A 17,173-nucleotide genomic window follows, 5' to 3' on the forward strand; every position below is an offset into this window, starting at 1 on the left:
TTTTTTTGTTTGTTTTTTTGTTTTGTGCGGTACGCGGGCCTCTCACTGTTGTGGCCTCTCCCGTTGAGGAGCACAGGCTCCGGACGCACAGGCTCAGCGGCCATGGCTCACGGGCCCAGCCACTCCGTGGCATGTGTGATCTTCCTGGACCAGGGCACGAACCCATGTCCCCTGCATCGGCAGGCGGACTCTCAACCACTGTGCCACCAGAGAAGCTCTAGAGTCTCCTCTTTTTGTTCTTAGTCCATCTAGCTAAAGGTTTGTCAATTTTATTGATCTTTCTGAAGAATCAACTTTCAGTTTTGTTGATTTTCTCTTTTGTTTTTCTATTCTCTATTTTGTTTACCTTTTCTAAAATCTTTATTTCCTTCATTCTGCCAGCTTTGATTTTAGTTTATTCTTCTTTTTCTGTATACTTACATTGTAAAGTTGGGTATTGATATGAGATCTTTCTTTTTTAAGTGTTTATAGCTAGCTTTGAAATTTCCCCATAGAACTCCTTTATCTGCCTCCCATAAGTTTTGGTGTGTGGTGTTTGTTTTTGTTCATCTCTAAGTATTTTCTAATTTCTTTAGTGATTTCTTTTCTGATTCATAGGTTATTTAAAAGTGTGTTGCTTAATTTCCACAATTTTGTGAATTTTCCCTCTTCTTTTTGTTACTTATTTCTGACTTCATTCTCTTGTGGTCAGAGAATAAACTTTGTATGATATCTATCTTTTAAAATATTTGGGGGACTTCCCTGGTAGTCCAGTGGTTAAGACTTTGCCTTCCAATACAGGGGGTGTGGGTTCGATCCCTGGTCAGGGAGCTAAGATCCCACATGCCTTTCGGCCAAAAAACCAAAAAACATAACACAGAAGCAATATGGTAACATACTGAATAAAGACTTTAAAGAAATGGTCCACATAAAAAAAAAATCTTAAAAAAAATAAAGTATTTGGAGTCTTAATTTGTGGTCATATGGTCTGTTCTGGAAAATGTCCTATGTTTATTTAGTTGTTGGGCAATTTATCATTCAAATCTTCCCTTGGAAGTTGCTAGCCTTCAGCTGACTCCAGAGTTCCAAAATAGTTAACACCAGACAGATTCTGCCAGTGCAGTTGTTGTCTAGGTGGGGAGACAGATTCCTGGAGCTTCCCACTGTGCCATCTTCCCATAATCCTTCCTAACAATCACGTATTCTTACCTAGAGTAAGTTATTGTATCTTAAGAGAAGTAGAGTACCATCAGTGATAAAAGAATTTCAGATAAGATTGATTGCATCTTTCACTTGGCCATCTATGCAACTTTGGGCTAGTTTTTAAATCCCTTTCGGCCTCACTTTCCTGTATGAAAATTAAGGATAATGATACTTACATCAAGATTGTTGTGAGGATAAATGAGACAATATAAGTGTATGGCAGAGTGTCTGGCAAGCATTCAGCAACCATCTTTTACTCTTATTAGCACCTCCCATACCCCAAATGATTTTAAAGCTTGTGATGATTTTTTTTTTTTTTTTTTTTTTTTTTGCGGTTCGCGAGCCTCCCACTGTTGTGGCCTCTCCCGTCGCGGAGCACAGGCTCCGGACGCGCAGGCTCAGCGGCCATGGCTCACGGGCACAGCCGCTCCGCGGCATGTGGGATCTTCCCGGGCCGGGGCACGAACCCGTGTCCCCTGCATCGGCAGGCGGACTCTTAACCACTGCGCCACCAGGGGAGCCCTTGTGATGATTTTTATAGAGATTGATGGGTGATGATGATAAGGATATCTCTTTCAGGTAAAGGGAATGAGAAATAAGGGTACAGAGTTTAAATATGATGGCACAAGTTTTTGAAACAAAGGATATAGCACAGCAGCTAATGGGGGTAGGATAAGGAAAAAATATAGCTGCAATTGTTTTTGAATTTTGTACAGATAGAAGGGTTAGCAGCTGGGTTCCCAGACCTACCTCTGACCCCCCTCTCTCCCCCTCCCCCCCAGATGAAAAGGAACTCCACAAAGGGCACAATTACAGTTAAAGACAGAGGTGGTAATTATTAGAATGAATTTTTGGAGTAGGAGATTGAGATTGGAGATCGAGGCAGTAACTCAGGTGGAGAGATTTGTTACATTGGAGGAGTCCTGGCCACAGGAAGCTTAAAGAATTTAGGATATATTCTGCTAGTTTTTCAGGTGTTAGTTTTCCTTTGCTTGTTCAGGATTTTGATCTTGGCAAATAGGAATTATCATTTGAAGATCCAATCAGATTTTGCTAAGAGTATCTCTGGTATTTATTTAAAAGATCAAAAAGTTTGTAATTTTCCTGGAAATACTTTAAAAACCATGATGAGGGCTCACAATAGGCTATATTTAACAATCAAGTCTGGCATAGCCTACAGTGTGTGAACCTTCTATTTCTTGAGTTTTTGTTTTTTCTTTGCTTCAGGAGGCTTCCATATGGAAGGCCACAATGTGATTTTTCCAAGGTTTTGCTCTATGAAGGGCTTATTTTGTAAAGTTTGAAGCTTTGAGAAAGATAATGCTCTGTTAACTGATTAAAAATAAATAAGGCTTAAATTATGTGAGTGGCACAGAATGTTAGTTTGAAGTGTTAATGTTATTGTTAAAACAATAGTTTCTGCATATTTCAAATTATCTTTGACCCTAAGCAGAGAGAAGCAGAATCCTGAGTCACATAAGCTTTTTTTCGCCTTAAAAAAAGTGATATTAGTGTGGGTGAAACTTTAAAAGTATAACTCTGATTTTTAAATTATTCCCAAACTTCTGATATCTAAAGGTGCTCTTTAGAAGAAAAAGCCTAATGTATTAAAACTTTTAATTTTTCTTTGCTTTATGTGGTTTTGGTATCAAATTGGCATGTTGTTGTGCATTTGAACCCTTTGAAATATTTTAATTTTTAATTTTAATTGTGAAAATTTATTGTTATTTCACATATTTAGTTTCTGTAATTTAAAAATATTCTACCACAGATACTTTTTAAGACTTGAGTTATACTGCTATATTAAATGCCCAGTCTGTCTCTGCTTTTGAGGTTTTTAGTTATTTCTTGGCCTGTGGCCATATAACAACCTGTACAAAGATGAGTAGGTAGGGTGTGCTACCTTTATCCTTCTATCACAACAGGCTATGTCTGTTCAGGATTTTGCCTCTTCCTTGCAGTTCAACAGCCATCTCTTTTTGGTTTTGGCTTTCAACAGTCAACCCTCAAAGATCTTTTGTTTTGTGACGGTTAAAGAAACTGGCTCAGTGTTCTTACTGTTAGACAATTATTTAATTGTTTACAGATAACTGAAACTACTAAAGGTTTCTATGATGAATCCTTTTATTTTGTTGGAGGCTTGTCATGTCGAAATGATTGGTCATCATAATTCCTGGTGTTTGAGAAGATTGTTTTTAAACCAAATAGCATGAAAAAGCTCTTTCTTTCTTTTCTGATTTTGTATTGGGTATTTTTCCTGTGTATTATAACAAATATCTCTCCTTTTAAAATGTAAGATATAGCAGATTTAATGCTTGATTAGTGCTGTTATAACATGCTTATAGAAATGCTCTCTATAGAAATTTTCACTTTATTGAAATAATATGAAGTATTACTTTGGTAATTGCAGATAAGGATGAACCCATCTTATACAATAAAGAGTTTAGAACTTCAAAAGTATATCACATCAACAACTCTAATTAACCCCAAGGGAGCAATTTAGTGAAGAATATTTTGAATTCTTAATGTACTATTTATACTTACTGGCTTATTTTGATTATTATAAATGTTTCCAAATATCAGCTTGTTTTATTTAAATGTTTTAGTACATTTTCATGAGTGATTTTTCCATATGGGGGGTAATACATTTCCACCTTTATTAAGTGAGCCAGTAGGAAAACATGATTTGGTTTCCATAGTTGATTTAAGTCAACCTATCAGCAACACATCTGTTCCATAAAGTTAGGTACCCCTGGAACATGATAGTGCATAATTAATTCCTTACAGAATTGTTCAGAACAGTTGCATTAAAGTTACTGATCACTTACTAGGTGCCGGCAGTATTCTAAGTGTTTTATGTGTGTTAATTGATTTATGTTATAAATATTTAAAATACATGTTTCCCTTCTGTTTTCCTTCCCCTTCTCTAGGCTAGTGTCCCTTAAGAAAGTTATTTTTAAGAAATAGCCCAAGTTAGAAATAGTATTAGCTTTTATCGAGATTGTCCACTTAATTTATGGAGCTCTCCATTGGGAATAAGTAGTATCAAGGGTAGAGAGAACAGATTCCTCAGAACGGTGCTGATTCAACTTGAGTGAATGGCAGTCATGAGGGGGGATCCCATGAATGAATAAGGGGTCTTTTGCATCGAGCCCATCATGAAGCCACCGAGGAGGAGGACAGAGAGAGGAATCAGCTGGAGGACCTGAGCAGTAGAATTTAAAAACCATGGCAAGACAAACAAGGTGACATATTTTGCCACAGAGCAGCAGTTGCATGAAAAACAGAACTTATAAACAACAACGGTGAAATAACTAGTTTGGGCCAGTGGATAGACGAGAAGCCTAGCCTTAGATTTCCAAAGAATAAAGGAGAGAAACAGGTTTTAAACAAACAGCTCCATACACAGGATGATGAATACCAGCCATATCTTTGAATATATGTGTTGTATTACTTTATATCTCATGTCAGATGATTGCCTATCTTACTATTATTTCTTATCTGCATTTGTCTATAGCTAGGATATTTGATACATATTTATTCTGGGGAGGCAGCTTGGTATGGAAACAGGAGGGAATTTGAAATTTGGCAGGCTTATATTTGAAATTTAGCTGTTACATGTCTCAGACAAGCTACTTATCTGATTTTTCCCCCACGGTTTTACTGATATAATTGCCATATAACATTGTGTAAGTTTAAGATGCACAACACAATTGTTTGATATATGTATATATTGTGAAATGTTTACAACAGTTTTAGTTAACATCCCTCGTTTTACATAATTACAGATTTTTTCTTGTAATGAGAACTTTTAAGTTCTATTTTCTTAACACTGTTGAAATATACGATACAAAATTGATAACTACAGTCACCATGCTGTACATTACACCCCCAGAATTTATTTTATAACTAGAAGTTTATAACTTTAGACCACCTTCACCCTTTTCCCCCACCTCCCACAAATCTCACCCTCTGGTGATCAACAATATTTTCTTAGTTTCTATGAAGTTGGGTTTTTTTCAGATTTTGTATGTTTATTTTAGATTCCACATATAAGTGAGATCATACAGTATTTTTCTTTCTCTGACTCACTTATTTCAGTTAGCATAATGCCCTCAAGATCCATCCATGTTGTTGCTAATGGCAGGTTTTCCTTATTTTTAATAGCTGAATAACATCCCATTGTTTAAACGTATCACATTTTCTTCATCCATTCATTTGTTGAAGAACGGTTGGGTTGTTTCCATGTTTGGCTATTGTAGATAATGCTGCAATGAAAATGAGTTTGCAGAAACCTCTTTGAGGTAGTGATTTCATCTCCTTTGGAGATAAACCCAGAAATGGAATTGCTGGATCATATAGTAGTTCTATTTTTAATTTTTTGAGGAACCTCTATACTGTTTTTCATGGTGGCAGTACCAATTTACATTCCCACCAATAGTGCACAAGGGTTCCTATTTGTCTACATCCTTGCCAGCAGTTGTTAACTCTTTTATCTTTTTGATAATAGCCTTTCTATCAAGTGTGAGGTGATACTGTGGTATTGATTTGCATTTTCTTGATGATTAGTGATGTTGAGTATCTTTTCTTGTACCTGTTGGCCATTTAAATATTTTCTTTGGAGAAATGTCCATCCATATTATTTGGATGTCTTAAAATTGGATTATTATTATTGAGGTGCACGAGTTTTTAAAAATATATTTTGTATATTAACCCCTTACCAGATATTATGAATCCCTTATTGTAGAGTAATAATCATATATTATTATGAATTTATTATGAATCAGATATATGGTTTGAAAATATTTTCTCCCATTCTGTTGGTTGCCTTTTCATTTTGTTGATTGTTTCCTTTGCTGTACAGAAGCTTTTTAGTTTGATGCAGTCCAACTTGCTTGTTTTTGCTTCTGTTACTTGTGCTTTAGGTGTCATATCCAAAAAAATAATTGCCAAGAACAATGTCAAGGAGCTGTTTCCCTGTGTTTTCTTCTAGAAGTTTTATGGTTTCTGGACTTACATTTGTCTTTAATCCATTTTGAATTAATTCTTGTCAATTGTATAAGTTAGTGATAGTTTCATTCTTTTGCATATGAATATCCAATTTTCCCAGCACTAATTGTTGAATAGACTATCTTTTCTCCATTGAGTATTCTTGGCTCCTTTGTCAAATGTTAGTTGACTGTATATGCGTGAGTTTATTCCTGGGCTCTCAATTCTTTTATGTTGGTCTATTTGCCTGTTTTTATACCAGCACCTACTGTTTTGATTACTATAGCTCTGTAATATAGTTTGAAATCAGGAACTGTGATGCCTCCAGCTTTGGTGATTTTTTTTTTTTTTTCTTTCATCAATGTCTTAAACTTCACATTGTACAGCTCTTTCACCTTCTTGGTTACATTAATTCCTGGGTATTTTATTGTTTTTGCTGTTGTAAATGGGATCATGATTTAGTCTTGGTGGGTTGTACATTTCTAGCTTATTTATTTACTCTAGGTTGTTCAGTTAGTTGGTGTGTAGTTGTTCATAGTATACAGTATCTTATGCTCCTTTGTTTTTCTGTGGAATGAGCTGTATTATCTGACTTTTTGTTAGCAGATTCTTCATCTGTAAGATGGAGATAGTAACATCAACTCTAGAAGAGTTAAATGAGATAATGTATGTAAAACATCTCGCAAAATGCCTGGTGCTCAATCAGGGCTAAACAAAAGTGAGTTACTCTCCCAAGGAGAAGCCAAAAAAAAAAAAAAAAAAAAAAAAAACCAGTTTTCTTTTTGCCCTTGTTATGGAACAGATGGAAATTGAAAAGAGAAGACATATAACAATTGGGAGACTGGAACCTCTATTCATAAGAGAGAGGCCACAATTTGTGTGTGTGTGTAAATGGCTTAGGAAGAAAGGAATGTTAGCTGTTTAAGAACATGTGGTCAGTTAAAAATCAAAATGTGTGTGTTGTTTCACTTAAGAGCTCCATGCAAAAATAATTAGAAATTAAGCATTACATTGTTGCCTCCTGAGTTCAATGATTTATATGTATTTTAAAGTCATATATTGACAGAATTACACATTGGCCAGTTATAATTATTAAAAGCTGTTTTCCTCTGTTTGAAATTTTAAAGCATTTGTATAATGATGGTCTTTTAAAACCTTGCTATTTATTATAGCAGTTGAATCGTTGAAGAAATGTTGTTCTTTGTTTCGTTCAATGTTGTTGAGCCTTATCTTTCTGGCATAAGAATATCTTATTATATGTAATTGTTTTTCTTTAATTTTATAATAAGAAAATTTATTTAAACTATATTTTTAAATTATAAGAGTAGAACAAACATTTTAGGTTTTTTTTTTTAATTAATTAATTTGTTTATTTCTGGCTGCATTGGGTCTTCATTGCTGCACGTGGGCTTTCTCTAGTTGCAGCGAGCAGGAGCTACTCTTTGTTGTGGTGCACGGGCTTCTCATTGCGGTGGTTTCTCTTGTTGTGGAGCACGGGCTCTAGGCATGTGGGCTTCAGTAGTTGTGGCACACAGGCTCAGTAGTTGTGGCTCGTGGGCTCTAGAGCTCAGGCTCAGTAGTTCTGGTGCATGGGCTTAGTTGCTCTGCAGCATGTGGGATCTTCCCAGACCAGGGCTCAAACCCGTGTCCCCTGCATTGGCAGGCGGATTCTTAACCACTGCACCACCAGGGAAGTCCAACATTTTAGTTCTTAAAAAACAATTCTGTATCATGTCTGAAGTATTTTGGGAATTAATCCTATTTTTTGATTTTTTTAAATTAATGTTGTCATTATTCTTCTTTACTTTGACTAATATAATCCCAAAGAGCATTCACTGGACATGTTTTAATATTTTTTTCTGATTTCAAGGAGTTAAAAATATTATCTGAAGATTTCTTAAGGTGTACTTTCTTATGAGAATTCTGTACTGCCTATTTATTCTTTTTTAAAATTTTATTTATTTATTTGGCTGCATTGGGTCTTTGTTGCTGTGTGCGGGCTTTCTCTAGTTGCAGCGAGCAGGGGCTACTCTTCATTGCGGAGCACAGGCTCTAGGTGCATGGGCTTCAGTTGTTGCAGAACGTGGGCTCAGTAGTTGCAGTGTGCGGGCTCTAGGGTGCGCAGTCTTCAGTAGTTATGGCGTGTGTGCTCAGTAGTTGTGGCTCGCGGGCTCCAGAGCGCAGGCTCAGTAGTTCTGGCACATGGACTTAGTTGCTCCGTGGCATGTGGGGTCTTTCCGGACCAGGGATCAAACCCATGTCTCCTGCATTGGCAGGCAGATTCTTAACCAGTGTGCCACCAGGGAAGTCCCTGCCTGTTTATTCTTAAATCATTAGTTAAAAGTTAAATGAAAAGCTTTTTCATTTATGAATAATACGGTATATATAAGTGATACTAAAATTTTAGTTTTATGATAGCCAAATAAATGTCATTGGTTTTAAAAAATGTGAATCTTTAATTTGTTTTGATTAACCATTGTAAGCATTTATCATTTTTGTTTCCACATTAATGTGTGCATTTGAAGATAATATGGGATTTGTACAATCTTTCTTGAATAGTTGAAACTTAACAGAATTGCAAATTGCAGATTTCTGCGCCTGGTGGAAATAAAATAAATATGAAGCATGGTAGATATTCATTTTTTATATCTCTTACATAACCTGGCAAATGATACTAAAACAGCACTTTGGTGTATGTTTTGGATATTTTTTCCCGTGTTAAGTGTGCACTGTCTTTAAAAATTTAACTTTATTTATTGCTGTCGTTTGAACAGGTGTCTCAATGCTTGTACCTACTGCAAAACTAAACACGCCAGAGGAAATTTGGCCAGTTATCCAGTTGATGAGTTAGTAGATAGAGCCAAACAGTCTTTTCAAGGTAAGAGTTTCTAGAATTCTGTGTGATTATAGTCTTTTTAATAAATTATAATAGTCTTCTAAGTAACATGCTTACTTACGAGATACATGCTTCTTTAGCTTTCTGAAGAGTTTACAAATATTTCAGCTTATCTAATAGAAGATGTTACCAGATTCAGGTTATAATATTGACATAACTCCCCTTTCACCACTCTTCTGTTTTCTTATGACTCTAAGGTAAGTGACGTATTTTGAAATTCATCACCTATCTTTATATTCAATGGAAGAGACAAAAAAATAAAAATGAAAGCCATGACCTTCTGTTGTGTGTTAATAAGACTTTTGTGGACTGAGTGAAATACTCAAGATTTCTCCCTCTTTCTTTGGTAATTCTTGGTCCATTCAGAAAATAGAGCTAATAAGGGTTGCCAGGAGTTTTGGAAAGAGAAGGTAGGTTTTACTATGAGCCAGAAGAGATAACCCTCATCATCCACAGGACTGCTGTGGGGCAGTAAATATTGGTACTGGTAGAGAGTCCTAATGAGAACAATTTTTGTGTGGGTGGCCAGCTACTGTTGAATCATCACTTGCTGGAAAATGTGATTGCCTAGGTATCTCTCAGCATATAGTAAGACGTATCTGTAACACGAGTCTCAGTTGTGTTGATACATAACCATAAATTGCCCCTTTTGTCTTGGCTTATAATACGTGTATATAACATTGATGTGTTTTTATAACCAACATGAGATAATCTATTGTCTCATAATCTTGTGGGTTAGTAGTTATTGGTAATGTACTTTTCCTTTTAGCAAGTAACTTGGAGTGCTACTTTCAGTACTTCACATCCTGTATCTCAGAATGTATGAGTTCCAAACAAACTTATTCAGTCTAAAGCTTTTATCGACATGAATTTGAAATGCTCTTTATAGCAGAGAGAAAAACACCCTTGATTAATCTAACACGTCTCAGCAATTTTTTTTCTACCTTTATATTCTTAGCACAGTCCCCTCCTCTGTTCACATTCAGCTTGTATTGAAAGAAATAAATGGAAACTCACTGACTCTTGCAGTTGTTTGCTTTCAGAGCCAGGTAATTGTCTAATCTTAGGAAAAGTCTGGGTGGTTGTCTTTTCTGCAACATGGCTACTTTAAGGATTTTTCAGAAAGGGCATGAATTTGCACAGAAACCTACTTTATTTGAAAAATGATCCCTTTGCTGGCATTCTTACTTAGTGTTTGTTTTTCCATATATCTGTTGGATAATGGAGATGTTAAAACTATATGATCTATCCACCTAACTCTGCAAATTGGAGGGTATTCAAATTACAAATACAAGTGACTTTGCTGGTTAAGGTGAGTGATTCAAAGGATGTATCAGAGGTTAGCAGTGATTTAGTGGCTCTTTATACAGAAGGTATTAGAGGAGGTTTATTTAATACTGCTTTCATCATCATCAGTAGATACGTATGTGCTTGGTGATTCCCAACCAGGAATGTTTGCAATGTCAAGTTTTTCTTTTTTTTTGAATTTTATTTTTTATACAGCAGGTTCTTATTAGTTATCTATTTTATACATATTAGTGTGTATATGTCAATCTCAGTCTCCCAATTCATTCCAGCGCCACCACCACCCCGCCTGCCACTTTCCCCCCTTGGTGTCTGTATGTTTGTTCTCTACATCTGTCTCTATTTCTGCCCTGCAAACTGGTTCATCTGTACCATTTTTCTAGATTCCACATATCTGCGTTAATATACGATATTTGTTTTTCTCTTTCTGACTTTTTTCACTCTGTATGACAGTCTCTAGGTCCATCCAAGTCTTTACAAATGACCCAGTTTCATTCCTTTTTATGGCTGAGTAATATTCCATTGTATATATGTACTACCACATCTTCTTCATCCATTCGTTTGTCAGTGGGCATTTAGGTTGCTTCCATGACCTGGCTATTGTAAATAGCGCTGTAATGAACACTGGGGTGCATGTGTCTTTTTGAATTATGGTTTTCTCTGGATGTATGCCCAGTAGTAGGTGTAAAATTTTTCTGTTGTCTTGTTATCTGAATATTAGGGTTGAAATGGAAGGCTAGTTTTCGGACTGGCAGGCTCATTTTATTGCTATGTGGAACTGTTACTAAAATATCGAGGTCATAACTTTCTAGGTAAGCCAGTGTGTTTAGGCAGTTTTAAGTCCTAAGATGCTCTTTGCCATAGGAGAGTTTGAATTCAAAACAGTGCTCTGCTGCTTACCAGCCACATGATCTGACCAAGGTACTTGACCTATATACAAGCCATGGTTTTCTCATTACTGTGACATTAAGTGTTGCTTGTTGTTTGAATTTGAGATAACTTACATGAAGTAACTGGTTGTGTCCTTATTATGAAGAAGTCATGTTACTTAAACTGAAGGAATTTAAAATAAATCCAACAAGAGAAGTCTAATTTTGAGTGAGAATATTGGAACATCTAATATTGAAACATTTAATGATTAGAATCAAAAGACAAATTTTCTTTTGATTCTAAAATATGTCTTATGAAAAATGTCTCTATAGATAGAAACTAGTATGACAATTACCTTTTACTTTCTTAATTTGAGAATTGCAAATTCATGCTATGGTCTTATAATCTCACAATAGGAAATAGCAGTCTGTAAGCTCATATTTTAAAGACATTGAATTAGCAGCATTGTCTTTTTTTCTGCAGAAGACATTGGGATCATAAGGGTCTTACAGGATTCCTATGTTTGAGTTTTAAAGTTGCGAAGAAGGGACTTCCTTGGTGGTCTAGTGGTTAAGACTCTGCTTCCACTGCAGAAGGTGCAGGGTTGATTCCTGGTCAGGGAACTAAGGTCCCTCATGCCGTGCGGCACAGCCAAAAATTTTTAAAAATAAATAAATAAAATTGCGAAGAATAATTATGAAGTTAAATGTAATAGAAGAAATAACCTGTTTTTCGTATTCCTGTGACTTCTCTGTAATTCATTCTTTAGTAATTCAGATATTAGGAACGTTTGGGGGGGTCAGAGCCCCTTAAATTCTGCATTATACCATTATTAAATTGTCCTATAATCAGTAATAAACACTATGATTCTTTGAAAATTTACTCTAAGATGAAAAGTCTAAATATGCTGTCAGTAAATTTTAGTGCTGTGTTTAAAGCCATCCTGTCAGTGCAAGTTAAATTTCCCAACTGAAAATTGCGTTTCCTTTCTTGCTTTTTCTTGAAGTTTTAAATGACTGTGTGTCACAAATACAAAGTGATTTTTAAAAAAATCTCTACACCAATTGTAGAATAGGGATTACAATCCCGGTTGCCAGTCACGTGACAGACTATTACAATAAGATCACAATTTCTTCTGAGTAGCATATTTATGAAACATTTTATATTCATAAACATTTATTTCTTAGAAGTGTAATGAGTGAAGAGACTAGGGCTAACCCATAGGCAAGGGAGCATTCAGAAGAGATTCTGAAATAATCATGAAATCATTCTGAATATAAAATGGTTTCCTAAAGTACTAAAAATATACTGACTATACATTCAGCTGCCAGGAATGAGAAAGGGAGCTCATTAACTTTTGAATGGATATCAGTAAATAAAATTGTTTATATTTTTGAATGGAAACTTTAGTTTACCTTTTATGCAAAAAATATAGTTTATATTTCATTGGTTTCCTAGCATTTTTTTTTTTGGACTTATCCTAGCCCCTTGACATTTTCATGGACTATTTTTACCTTCTCAGTGTGTGTATCATTTTTGTGGGCAGTTTTGCATATGAGTATAATATTTACCAGGTTAATTTCTGGGTATCATCACATTGTTCTAACAGACCATTGGGAAACCTCTCCCCTCACTTCCTTACTTATGCCAAACTTTAGGTTTTAAAAATTCCTAGTCTTTGGGGGCTGGGGTTTGACATGGTTGCATTTTAGACATCTAGAAAAACATGTCAAGCAATGACCTATACTTTGTTGGGGCCAGAATGAATTTACAAGCTAGTATTTTCTAGGATATTTGTATTGATTTTTCTCTAGCAACTAATCAATCAGTTTCAGTTGTATAAGTGATGGAGCAAACCTTTTTAAGTGTGCTGGGTGAGTGGTGTGGAAACAACACCTTTCACTGCTGTCTCTGGAATCAAAATGTAGAGATGATGGATGAGCTGTTTTTATAGCTCTCATGTGCTTTTCTAGATCTCATTTCTGTGTTGCTACTTTTTTTCTCCCTCATAAATCTGAACGTCCCCCACAAGATAAGTGGCATAAAGCAGTTTTGGAAAGATAAATAAATTAAGATGAAATATTCAGGGCAAGGAGAAAATTTCTTGATGCTTAGTGATTTCAAGATTAATGTTGGAATTTTATGAAATGAATTCTGTTTTATTTCAAGACTTGCAAAGATACTGTCTATTGTGTATGAGATTAATTATGCAGTGCAGCTGGAAAACATTGCTTCCTGCCCTTTTAGATAGGAAAGGATATGAGCAATATTTGACTTTCTGGTGTATAAACTTCAGATTGTTGAGCTGTTGCATTTAACTTATCACCTTTAGCAATGAGTACTGTATATTGATTTTCATCTAAGCTTAAAAAGAGACCAATAATTGCATCCTATTAATTTATATGGCAGTTATTTAAATGTCTTGTATTCCTTTATCTTTTCATTTGTGGTGTGTTCAAATTGAGAAATCTATTTCTTCTATAGGATTAATAATGTTACTGTACATATTTGTTATACATTGTCAACTTCCAAAAAGGGATTTTAGGCAGCTTACATTAAATGATTGTATGTAAATAGACCATGAAAATAAAGGGTGTATGAAATGCTGTGTTATGTTTCAAGAGGAAAGATAATTATACCAACTGGTGAATCTTGGCTGTCCCAAAGAATAAGGAGATAGGGTGATTTATATAACTTGTATGAATGTATAAAAGGAAGGATATACTTTTTTAAATTAATTAATTAATTTATTTTTGGCTCTGTTGGTTCTTTGTTGCACATGGGCTTCTCATTGTGGTGGCTCCTCTTGTTGTGGCGGGCGGGCTTCTAGGGCACGTGGGCTTCAGTAGCTGTGGTGCGCGGACTCTCTAGTTGTCACTCGCGGGCTCTAGAGCGCAGGCTCAGTAGTTGTGGCGCACGGGCTTAGTTGTTCCACAGCAAGTGGGATCTTCCTGGACCGGGGATCAAACCCGTGTCCCCTACCTACATTGGCAGGCAGATTCTTAACCACTGCACCACCAGTGAAGTCCCAAGGATTTAGTTTATAATGAGAAATCTACATGTTTCTAGGCTGTAAACACTAAGAAGAATTATTTTCTTATATTCTTTTCTAAGAGACATTGACAAATATAATAGAAATGCCTTTAGCTGGCAGTGTGTAGAATTTTAAGATATAGTTTCTACATTGTCTTTTCTTCTGTTGATTCTTACAAATCCCCCAATATAATATTAAACTATAACTTTTAAAGACATTTTAATGGGGGGAGCTAAATAAATGTAATGTACATAATACATATAACTTGATAGGGAGATCTGATGCCTTAAAGAGCTGTTTCTCAGATATTTAGTTCAAATAAGCTGAGATTAATCACTCTTGTTTCAGAGAATGTTAGTTAAGGCTATCTGTGGCAGACCAGAGTATGATTTACTTGGTTCTTGCCTCTTCAGACCTTTGAGTTTCTAAGTCAGTGGTGTTCAAAGTTTTCTTAGCAATAAAGGAACTTTCTTCAAATGAATTTTGAAAAGTGAAAGCAGAACTGCCAGGATTGAAGTAGAGGTGGGGCCCTGTTTAATGAGCCCTTGCTTCTGAGGCCTTTCCTCAGAACCTTTAGGATTCGGCCTGAATTGGCTGGTGTAGCTTAGTATTTCTCTAGTGTATCCTTAAGTACACCAGTCCAGGGCTGGAAGATGTTTTCTTAAAGGGCCAGATCGTAAATATTCTAGGCTTTGTGTGCTACAAGGTGTCTGCTGCAACTGTTCATTTTTGTCCTTCTAGCATAAAAGCAGCTACAGACAGTACATGAATCAATGGGAGTGGCCGTGTTCGAATAAGGACTTTGGAGAAAGCTAACTTAAAGTAAATGAGACGTTATTGGGAACTTCCTATTGTCTCTAATATGCTAATACACATCATAAATTCATAAGAGATGGATGTAGTCTTTAGAAACTAGTGTTGATCTAGAATAGATTAGTATTATCAGTCTAGCTGTTCATTTTAGTCACGTGGAAATTTTATGAAACCAAAACCACACTGATGTCTGTGTCCCATTGCTGACTACTTTATCATCATTTCTGTGGATTGGGAGGCCCTGCAATTTCTAAAATATAGTTGATTCTAACATATAAGCCAGAGTTGAGAACTTGAATTGAGAACCACTAGTTTAGATAATTTTTTGGTTGAAGTTATTAAATGAACTGACCCTCTTGACCTCTAGAGGGATTGTGGGGAGGAAACCCTGGTTGATTAGTAAAGAATGAGCCATGTAGCACAGGGAACTCTACTCATTGCTCTGTGGTGACCTAAATGGGAAGGAAATCCAAAAAAGAGGGGATATATGTATACCTATAGCTGACTCACTTTGTTGTACAGTAGAAACTAACACAACAATAAAGCAACTATACTCCAATAAAATTTAATTAAAGAAAAAAAAAAGAATGAGCCAGGTTAGGGAGGTTGGCAGGTCAGAACAGTGTGCTGTTCATTTGCAGACACCACCCTGCTAGTAAATGGCTGGTTTCAACATCCAGTGGTGCTTATTTAGTGAAAAGGCTCGGTGATTTTTGTTATCTCCAGGTATCACAAAAGGGTCAGCTGGCATTTTATGAGTGTTTATTTACTGTGCTGTATGGGAATTAAAAAGGTGGAAAAGATGGGGTCCTTGTCTCCAAGGAGCTCCTCCTAGTTTAGGAGGACAGAGTAGCCAGTTGGACTAATGAACATTAAAAGTACACAGACCCAGGAAGCAAGTCTTCAGATGGCAAAAACCATTGAGCCTTTTAACTTAAATATCTCTACATTTTGAAAACATCCGTTATCTGTCAGGGTGGTGTCAGCAAATTGGCAGCCCTTGTGCTGCGCCTCTGCCTTCCCAACTCCAGGCATCCTTTACTGATCAACCAGGCTTTCCCCGAAGAATCCCTCTTAATACAGAGTTCTTATTAGCCACTGCTTAGTATTCCAGATGAAATCCACTTGCCATCCTTAATCTTAAGGTTTATGTGATGCTAGAGGTCTATGAAAGAAAGAAACCAAACAGTGACTCTTTAACTGAAGTAACCATTGGAACTATATAGTTGTTATTTTGCCATTCATTCAACAAATATTTATTGAACGTTTATTCGAAACAGTTCATATTTCTCCTGATAGGCACATGCTTTAGAAAAGCGGTGATAACAATACATTATTATAATCAGCCTTTCATTACTTCTGCCAATAAGATAGGGAGGCCAGTGGTGCGGTTTGCTTATCTCTGCTGTGGGAAACAAGGATGCAGTCCCAAGGCTGTTTTACGAAATGACATCTGTTCATAATTCTCTAAGCTTTCGTAGTTCAGAGTACATGTAATCCAAAGTACGGAAAATTTGGAGCTTCTGGGAATACGTTTTTATATCCATCCCCCACTGTTACTGGTGAGTTTTATCTTTTTTACTCTATTTTGTTCCACAAAACAACCTGCAAGAATGCAAGTAAGTATGAAAACCATATAAAATAATGAGACCTTGGGAAAGGAGATGAGGAAAGTCAAGACTTGGTGCAGCATTGGAACACGGGAAAGTAAGCCATAGTCAGATAGGCAGTTTCGACTCTGAACTTTTCTTAAAAGCTTATATAGTCTATAAGGAATAAAAACAACCCAACTTGGCATTAGATTTGCAAGAAAATTTTCACATGTGAGCTCTTATAGGGAGTACTGAGAGATGCATTAGGTCTCAACAGCATCCCTTTAACACTCAAACTCACTTACTGAGTTTCTTAAACTTGTATGTTTTGGCATTCCTTGTTAAAACTTGCAGCCGTGCCCTGTAAAGCATAACACTCTGAAAGGATTTCTTGGGAGGCTAAGACAACACATTCTAAGTATTTGGTACTCTAGTGATCTGACCCCACTTCCATAGCCCTTGGGCACCACAAAGGAATCCTGCTGTGGAGGC

General features: G+C 36.1%; 1 protein-coding gene across 1 annotated transcript in view; it reads left to right on the forward strand.

Moving 5' to 3' along the window:
• Positions 1–17,173, forward strand: part of CDKAL1 (CDKAL1 threonylcarbamoyladenosine tRNA methylthiotransferase) — a 648,803-nt gene that overhangs the window by 278,448 nt on the left and 353,182 nt on the right. The window contains exon 9 of the mRNA XM_022586761.2: positions 8,946–9,049. Within this exon, the coding sequence (XP_022442469.2) occupies positions 8,946–9,049 (104 nt within the window). The remainder of the gene's footprint in view (positions 1–8,945; positions 9,050–17,173) is intronic.

The sequence above is a fragment of the Delphinapterus leucas genome, chromosome 10, assembly GCF_059928025.1.
Source record: "Delphinapterus leucas isolate spDelLeu-1000000601 "Yukka" chromosome 10, BTC_Dleu_Yukka2, whole genome shotgun sequence".
NCBI lineage: Eukaryota > Metazoa > Chordata > Mammalia > Artiodactyla > Monodontidae > Delphinapterus > Delphinapterus leucas.